The sequence below is a fragment of the Mastomys coucha genome, unplaced genomic scaffold (genome assembly GCF_008632895.1).
Source record: "Mastomys coucha isolate ucsf_1 unplaced genomic scaffold, UCSF_Mcou_1 pScaffold16, whole genome shotgun sequence".
NCBI lineage: Eukaryota > Metazoa > Chordata > Mammalia > Rodentia > Muridae > Mastomys > Mastomys coucha.
Genome location: NW_022196898.1, coordinates 78,863,900 through 78,873,366, shown reverse-complemented (window position 1 = coordinate 78,873,366; position 9,467 = coordinate 78,863,900). Strand labels below are relative to the sequence as shown.

The following is a 9,467-nucleotide window of genomic DNA, read 5'->3' as shown; positions in this document are numbered from 1 at the left end:
GTGCTTTTAGATATGTGTGTGTGTGTGTGTGTGTGTGTGTGTGTGTGTGTGTTTGTGCACATTCTCACATGTAACCAAGCTTGTATAGGCCAGAGTTCAACATCAGATGTCTTCCTTAGACATTCTGCTCCTTACTTTTTGAGACAGGGCTGTTAATCTGCATCACACTCATTCAGCTAGGGAAGCTTTCAGTGAGCCTGAGAGATCACCTTTCTTCAGCAGCCACCCCCACTCCCACATGCACACTGGAGTTACAGGCATGCTCTACTTTGGATTTTTTTAAATGGCTTCTTGGGATCCAAACTCAGGTCCCTATGCATTGACAGCAGGCATTTTACCAGCTAAGCCATCCCCCTAGTCCCTGTGTTGTCTTTAAAAACAAACAAACAAAAAAAAAAACCCTTTAATCTGCCCCTTCAGTCCGAAGTGTTGAAATAAATGTATAATACGTTGTTGTAGTTGATCTGATTGCCACTACAGTAGTTTCAAGGAAATAGCTGAATGTATTAACTGTACCACTTATATTTTGTTTTTTATCCATCAAGTAAAGGCTTAGCTGTCTGTCACTAAATTGAATTTAACCATATTTACCCAAAAAAAAGGAGGCCTTTAAAATTGAAAGAAATATGCTGAAGTTCTGCAGTGTGCTCAGGGCGGAGACTAATTACAAGCTTCCCAAACTCCTCAGGTGGCTGGGCTGGTGGCCTGACTAAATGCTGCTTTCCTAAATTGGGAACAGCTGGGCCATAGTGTGAGCTAGTATAAGAGTCACCGCTTTCCTCTGTGCAGTAGGAAGGGTCTGCTGCTTGGAGCCGGTGTGTGGCACTTAAAGCAAAGGTGCCTGTCCTCAGCCACAGTAGGTAAGTGCTCCAAGTGGGACCCCTTCGAGAAAACTTCCATCTGTTAGAAATTGCAATGACTGTATCAAGATATCCTTCCGTTTCCTGTGGCAGTTTTAGGAGGGTACCCCCAAGGCTACTTCTAACCCTTTCCCATATGAGACACAGCAAAGGCTTTGTGCATCTTTCCACTCTGGGAGTTTGAAGGTTGTTGACTTTGTATATAGTATGTGTCTCTGGGTATAAAGGGATAAACTGAGGTTATGGTATTTTAAATACATTTTCATATGTTGAATAAATGTGTTGCTTTGCAGTCTATTCATAAAAGTAGTCGCTAAAGGGATCGTCGGTTTTTAAGTAGAAACTGAACTGTCCTGGAAAATGCAGACAGTAACAATTCAGGAGTTCTAAATTCTTTGACCTTTTTATTTTATATTTTTGAGAAGGTTTCACACACTTTTGCTTGGGCTAACCTGGAATTTACTATATAGTCCTGGGCTTTAAAGACTGTGGCTTTAAAGTCACAGTCGTCCTCCTGCCTCAGTCTCTTAAACGCTGTCGTTAGAAGTGTGAGCCACCATGTCTTGCTATTTGTTCTTTTTTCTTAAAAAAGAGCCAGTATCAGGAAGGAGCGGTACGGTCTCCCAGCAGGTTCTAGTGTATTATGACTTCATGGTTAGCAACTTGTGAAGTGTCTAAAAGGTTCAGTCCTGGCTTTATTGGAAGGAATTAACTGGGAGTTGATTGTTAAGATGTTCTAACCCATGCTGACGTCAGCTCCAAGAGAGACAAATGTTCCGAGATTAAGCAATCTAGTGCCTCATAAATAAATTCGGCTTCGGCAGCCTTGACTGTGTTCTGAGGACAGCTTTGGAAAGCAGGCTCCTTTGATAGCGGTTTCCTTACCTTGAGCGTGTTTGTATTTCAAGTGGTTGGTAATTAGACAAGCCGTTTCTGACCTCCTTTTGTCTCTTCATAGAAGGCACAGTAACGTCTCCTGTGGGAAAGAGAACCAGCTTCCTTGTGGTGACTCCACAGCAGATCGTTGTGTGGAAGGACTAGGGACCAGAGGGCCACTGTCTACATTTCATATCAGCACACACAATCAGTTCTAAGAGTCCATGTTGATCTTGCAAGTAGAAGGATTTAAAAGAGAGAAGTTCCCACGGAAACCAAGAACCTTACCATCTCCTTTAGCTCCGAAGGCTGGCGGACAATGGATATCATAGAGACAGCAAAACTTGAAGGTCATTTGGAAAGTCAAGCCAACGACTCTACCAACACTTACACGAGCCCCACTGAAGCTGTAGAAGAAGAGGGCAAAAATGGCAAGGGCAAACCCAAGACCTTATCCAATGGGTTACGAAAGGGTGCCAAAAAATACCCGGACTACATCCAGATTTCCATGCCCAATGACTCCAGGAACAAGTTTCCCCTAGAGTGGTGGAAAACAGGCATCGCCTTTGTGTATGCTCTCTTCAACCTTATCCTGACAACAGTCATGATCACCGTTGTGCATGAGAGGGTCCCTCCCAAGGAGCTCAGCCCTCCACTCCCAGACAAGTTTTTTGATTATGTCGACCGGGTCAACTGGGCATTTTCTGTATCAGAAATAAACGGGATGGTATTAGTTGGGTTATGGACCACCCAGTGGCTCTTTCTGAGATACAAGTGAGTATTGACTGATAAGGTACTTGGGTGGGGGTTTGTTTTGAAAAGAGATGTCATGTCTTTAAAGCCAGCTTTCTCCATTTTCTCATGCATTTAGTTATACCTAGGCATTTGAGGAAAGGACTCCTAGACGGACAGAGTTGAATAAATGCAGCCACTGTTGCATATGCATGCATTGAGTGACCATGTACATAACCTGAAGGAAGGTTTCAGCAGTCCTATGGAGGGTGACTCAGTTTATCAATTTAAAGTACAACACCTGGCTTCCAGTGGTGTGGAGCCATAGCCTAAATCAAGATGCTTGGAAATGCCTTTAATCCCATCACTTGGGAGGCAAAGGTAGACGGAGTTCTGTGAGTTTGAGGCGAACCAGGTCTACATAGAAAGTTCAGGACAGCCAGAGCTACAGAGTGTCTCAAAAAAAAAAAAAAAAAAAAAAAAAAAAAAAACTGGGGGGAGGCATAGTGTGTTAGTAAGTGCAGTAGAAAGTAGGCTAGGACAGTTTTAATTTATTATGGGATGGCTGGTCTGCTGTCAACAGCCTGCTTTGAGTTTATATCTGTCCAAGAGTTCTTAAGCTTTCTTTTCTTTCTTGTCCTTTTCTTACCAGACACAAAGTGCCAAGTGTTTGTTTAAGAAGCTGCATTCAGAGCTGGCTCTCTCGGTGGTTTAGGTTTTCTATGTCTAAAGTAAACTTTCTCTCCCTGCTTCCCTCTCGGCACTACTGAGGAGGACATGGCTCAGTAGTCCAGCCCCTGCCGTCCCTAGCCTGTTTTAAGAACAGTACCAACCAGGAAGCAGCAAGCCAGGCTTCACACCTTGACGATAAGCCAAAGTTGGACGTAGCTCTGGCTTGGTAATTTCTGCTTCTCAGTGTGAATTCTGACTGGAGGCCACTCAGTTCCCCTTGTCCTCTCATTTGTCATTTAGGTGTTTGCTCTCTACTGGATGCCAGGGATTAAATCCCCAAAAGACAAGATTGAGCAGAAGTACCCACAATCTGGGGCTTGAAAGAAACCCATGAACTGTGGACACTCCCTTGATATAGCTTTGAAACTCAAAGTCAAGTAGAGTTCAGAGTTAGTGCCACAAGATCGCTTTTAGAAGAGAGTCGAGCTGGCTGTCGCTTTGGGATTAGAATTCATCCTGCATTCCCCAAAGCCTTTCCCAAATACAGCCCCGAGGTTTTCTAAACTTGCATGGTAAACGGGAAGCCACCCATAAGCAATTTCCTTAGAGTGACTCTCGAAATGTTTCTTCAATATATTTGGGTAAACAGCGGAGCTCTCTGTTGCCTTTTACTGAGTAGAAATGAATTGCTTCTGCACACACAGGTTATGGCTTTCTTTATGCTTAAAGCAAGAATACATTTGCTGACCCTTTGTTTTCTTTTTGGTGCCTGGAGTTGACGCTAAACATAGCAGGGCCTGTGTGGGCTATGCATGATTCCTCTCTCCTTCAATTTGTACGTAAAGACTTCCTAGTCCGATTCGCGTGAAGAGAGATTTAGCCTAGTGTGCGGCTGAGTCTGCATCCTGGCTTCTGTGAGAGCTAGCTGTTACAACTGACTTTCTGTTGCCATCCTGAGTTGATCAGGCTAGACTCATGGTCATGGGCTGGGGATGTAGTTCAGTAGGAACAGTGCTTGATTCTCATGCATGAAACCCTGGGTTCAGTCCCCGGCACAAGGAAAAATAAAGTTAGTGAAAGGAACAATGGAAACGCTATGCCCAACCATGCTCTGATCCCTGGAATTCCACTGATACTGGAATTTCATACCATCTACTCTACATTATGTGCAATGACTATATGCCAATTAAAGAGAAAATATCTATTGAGAAAACACTCGAGGGTCGCATCTGTAGGCCGTGTACTTTATGCCCACTACTAAGATCACAAACGCCACTGATTTGCCATTTCATTTTAGAAGCTGATTTGGATCTTGTATTTTGGTAACTGGCGGGATAATTCTCGTGACCTTGTTTTTGACACCCTGTCCAAGTAATAACTGGTAGCTCCTCCTAGCCTCTCCCAATCCATCCTTTCTTTCCTTCCTGGCGCTGGAACCCAGGACTTCACACATGCCAGCCAAGGCCTCCATCATGGCGGCAACTCTCAAGTCTCTCTTTCATAAGCGATGAGGGAAAACAGACCCTGAGCAGTTCTTTTTCTAAGTAAGACTGTAGAGTGAATGTTTCACCTAAGTTAATTTTCTGTTCTGGGGCCAGGACGCTGGAATGAATATATTTGACATTACAATATCTCATTCTTCCTTGTTGTCTAATAGCATGGGACGCTCCTCAGAGCAGCGCTCCTGTGGTATCTGGGCTTGAGTCTCAGAACAAATTGCTTTCACTTGACCAAAAAGGAACAGCCAGCACTGTTGACCCCTTGTGCCTTTCTGTACTAAAGAACAAAGCTAGGTGACCAAGGATGCGATAAATAAGCACTTCCATCTAACTGTCCCAGTCCCTCGCCTTTCTTCTCCCTCACCCAGAACCTATAATGTTCTTGAAATAGCTATTGGTGGCAGAGAACTAAAATAGATATTTGTACATATTTTAATTAGAAGTCCCAACCGTTACTTGAATTTGACCTTGGTCTTCGTGAGAACCAGCCTCTTAGAGAAAATTTAAAATATCTCCCCGTCTCTGAGGCTCCCTGTTACTCAAGAATCTTCTGGTCAGTGGGGGTTTGGAAACGTTGAGAACTGTGAGGGGGAGAAACCCACGGAATGAATACACTTTATGTTCTAGAGAAGTCAAAATGAGCAGCGGGGGTCGGGCGGGGGTGGGGGAGTAAGGTAATGGATCCCCACTCAATCCTGCTTTCAGAGCCAGGACTTAGAGATGTAGCCACAGAAAGGGGGCTGTCACCGAGAGCTGAAGCCGAGAACCCACAGACCCTTTCTACATGCCGTGGGCAAAGCCCTTGGCTTTGAAGGTCAGTGGCTTCAGGCAGGTTCTGAGCTCCGAGCCTCATGGTCAACTCGCTGCCTTCCTAAAAACCGTACAGTGAAAGGGGCTTTTTGCCTTTATTTCTTGATCCATCTCTCTTTTGCTTTCCATTTTAATTTTATTAAATTTTATTTTAGTTTTGAGATAGAGACAGACCTATGTAGCTAGTGTTGACCTTAAACTGTCGTTCCTCCCGCTTCTGTCTCCCAAATGCTTGGTGTTGGTTTATGCAATATAAGAAATTGAATCAAGGACTTTGTGTCTAAGGCAAATAGTCCATAGTCCAGCACCTAAACCATATACCCAGGCCTTTTAATTTTTAGCTAGTACATAAAACATACAAAATTGGGTTCCTTAATGAGGTATTATGTATGTGTGTATTCATGTGTTTATTATGTGATGTTCAGATCAAGTTAAACATGCCTCTCTTTATACACATTTCTTTTTTTAAATAATTTAAATTTTATATGTTATATCTGTACATGGGTGTTTTGCCTGCTTGTATATCTATGCATGCCTGATGCCCTCAAAGGTCATGCATGGGAACTTCAGTTATAGATAGTTGTGAGCTGCCATGTGGGTACCAGGAATCAAACTTGTGGTCTCTGGAAGAGCTCCCAGTGTCCTTAGCCACTGAGCCATCTCTCCAGCATACTTACCACTTCCCTTAGGATGAAATATCTAAAGTCCTTCTAATGGATTTTTGAGATACGCAGTACATTGTCAACAGCAGCCATCTTGCTAACTGTGTCTTGTTCCTTACTGGGACTTAGCACAAATTCATCACCCTTTCCTCATGCCCTCCCCCCAAACACACAGCGTCACCCCAGTCTCTGGCAAAGTCTAGTCTGTGCTCATCTTCTTCAAGACCAACCTTTTTCATTTTGGCTTAGGGCTGGAATTACTCCATGCTTGATCCTCTGTGACTGCAGGATGATCTCTAGCTCGGTCCAATTTGTCACCAATGACAAGACTGAACTCCTTTTCATGTCCGGATCATATTCTATCATACAGACTCATGACATCTTCATTATTCATCCACTTGTGGGCACCAAGGCTGTTTCCATTTTGTGGTTATTATAAACAATTCTTTAATAATGCTTCAATAAATAATAGTGCAGTCTTGTTCAGAAGGGCAGATGACATGAACCCATGCACTCCCTTTTATTTTCCTTTGCCATTTAAAAATCAATAGAGAATAAGATAATAGCAGATCAATCCTGTAGTTACTTTAGACATGTTCAAAATACAATTCTCCAAAAACCTATGCAGTCGGAAAAAACAGCTCGTGCCTGAGTTGTCCAGCCACCTCTACATGGTCCCAATTAAAACCGTGCTTACATAACAAGGCTTTAATGAGGTGTCACATCTCCCTGGATATTTAATTATGTAATGTCACCTGATTCATTCCACTATTCCTCCATGGCCACGGCTCACTTACACCTCTGAGGTGTTCTCTGGAGGGTTTTGCTAATCAGCAAGTTGACTGAAAACAGGGAGCAGCTCATTGAATTCTCTGGCAAAGAGAAATGTTTTATTAGGAAAGGAGACTACACAGGCTCTGCATCTTCTTAAGTTTACCCTGTCTTCTTAAGTTTACATCCTTAGTCCTTTCTGGCCCAGAATCACTTAGATTTTGTACTTTAGCTTGTAAATCTTTTTTGGAGATGGAATTCCAGCCTTACTATGGAATTATGGGACAGGTAACTCATAGGCCTTAAAATGAAACTGAGGTATATTTGTTAATCCCACTGCGTACACTGTTTTCATTAAACATTGACTTATATTGTATTATGAATACATGGGATCCAGGGGTGACAGCTTACACCTGTAATCCCAGCACTCAGGAGGCCGAGGCCCGAAGATCATGAGTTCGGTACATACTTGGTCTAGGCTAGCCTGGACTAAAGAGAGACCTTGCTCTCTTCCCCCACCCCCAAAATAAATAATAACAACAACACAGACAATGGGTAAACTTGTCTTTCCCCATCCATGTGTTTTCTTTAGGTCAATAGTGGGGCGCAGATTCTTCTTCATCATAGGGACTTTATACCTGTACCGCTGTATAACCATGTACGTCACAACGTTACCTGTGCCGGGAATGCACTTCCAGTGTGCTCCAAAGGTAAGTCTCTGGACCCACAGAGTGATCAGGAGAGCAACTCCAAAGCACCCAGTGCATCACACATCCTTCCATAAGCTGTCCTGGGCATTAGCTGCGACCTAAGGTATTCTCTAATTTGCTTTAGATGTACATAGCCCAATGCATCACACATTCTTCCATATGCTGTCCTGGGCATTAGCTGCGACCTAACCTATTCACTAGTTTGCTTTAGATGTGCATAGATGTGTACATATACATCAACATTCATTCTGTAAGGATGGTCCGTATGTCCTGGCCACTGTAGTGACCAAAGCACAGGCCTTCTCCTGGAACTTATATTCTTTCAAAGAACAACAAATAATAAATAAATTCATAATGTTTCGCATGACAGTAATTCGGGTGATCATCAGAGGAAAACAGTAGGAACTTTTCTATAGAAAGGTCAAGGAAAGATGTTTTTTTAAAAAAAAAAATAATAATAACAAATACTTGGGCAAGAGAGAGTCAGCCCCATGGATGGGGTGAGAGCTGCAGGTCAGGAGAACAAGTTATCCACATTGGGGTCTAGCAGCAGCAGTAGAGGGAGGGTCAGCAGGGCTGGCCACGAGCTGCAAAGGCCCTCACTGCCTGAAGAACACGAGTCCGGATGGTTATGACTGTGTGATTGATGTCATTGAATTCAGGACACATGTTGCAGGTTAGATTGATAGGATGTACTAATGCTCCGAATAGGGCTTGAAAGAGAAAAGTCAAGGAGAACTCCAGACGATCACCCAACAGCCTTTGCTGCTGTTGAAGCTGTCTGAAATGGTGTCACGGTTTCCTCACATAGCCTCCAGTCTCAGGAGGAGGAGGGCCATTCTTCACCTCAGACCCCCGTCCACTCTGCTTTATGAAACGGGACCTTACGGATCATGTGCTTTCTGGCCGAGGCACGGAGGGCTAACATCAGACTTCACTGAACGCTAAGCAGATGTGAGGGAAGGAAAACAGAGCAGTTCTGGAGAAGCCAGCCAGCCGTCTCCCTTACCAAACATAGGTGTGGTTTGGGAAGGCAGTCATTTCCTAAAGCCATCAAAGCAGTATGCGTCTGTAATTAAAACGGTGTACATATTCAATTTAAACACTGGCTGGTTTTGACTGAAACTAATTTAAGACATGAGAGTTCAGAAGCTTAATTAGCATGTCTGAGTCTGCAGTACCGAACACTATTATGGAGTGTTCAGTGGCGAGGTGGCCACAGCAGAGAGGAGGGCAAACCCTTCCCAGGAATGGATGAGGTTAGCAGAGAAGGGTAACCGATTATAGAAACGCAGATTATAGGTCACCCTTCACAGAAGAGCTGCAGTTTCCCAAAGCCATGTCAGTAAACATACTGTGGGATAAGCATGCAGCAGATACTCCTGTCGAAGATTCCCTGACTGACCGCCACCGGTGATCAGGTCCACCACCACCCCTCACCCCCCCCCACCCCACCCCGGAGAAGCAGGCTGCAGTTTCCTGCCACTTGGTTCCGCAAAACAGACACATGCATCTCCCTGTCCGGCTGAAGAAGCCGTGGTGGTAGAGAACAGGAGTCAAAACTGCATTCTAAATTTGGCCCAGCTGCTACTTCCAAGTGCAGCCCGCTGCCTGTGGCCACAGGGCTCTTTGAGAGCTACCTGTTTCCTGTATTGGCAAGGCTGTTGAGTATCCTTCAGATCTTTGCATGCCGAGAGGATGTCCCTGTCTGGGAACCAGCGAGTCAAACAGCTTGTCACTCACAGAGTCATCATGGTGGCGTCCTAGGCTCTTGCAGTTTGGCCTTACCTAGTCCATGATTTTGTTAAGTCCTTTGCTTATGATTTGCTACAGATACCACACACATATACATACACACACACACACACACACACA

At 44.1% G+C, this 9,467-nt stretch overlaps 1 protein-coding gene across 12 annotated transcripts in view; it reads left to right on the top strand.

Moving 5' to 3' along the window:
* The window catches only part of Sgms2 (sphingomyelin synthase 2), an 83,095-nt gene that overhangs the window by 58,887 nt on the left and 14,741 nt on the right, over window positions 1-9,467 (top strand). For all 12 annotated transcript variants that reach the window (XM_031375544.1, XM_031375540.1, XM_031375539.1 and 9 more), the window contains 2 exons: window positions 1,819-2,510; window positions 7,475-7,592. In XM_031375544.1, the coding sequence (XP_031231404.1) occupies window positions 2,056-2,510; window positions 7,475-7,592 (573 nt within the window). In that variant the 5' untranslated portion in view covers window positions 1,819-2,055. The remainder of the gene's footprint in view (window positions 1-1,818; window positions 2,511-7,474; window positions 7,593-9,467) is intronic.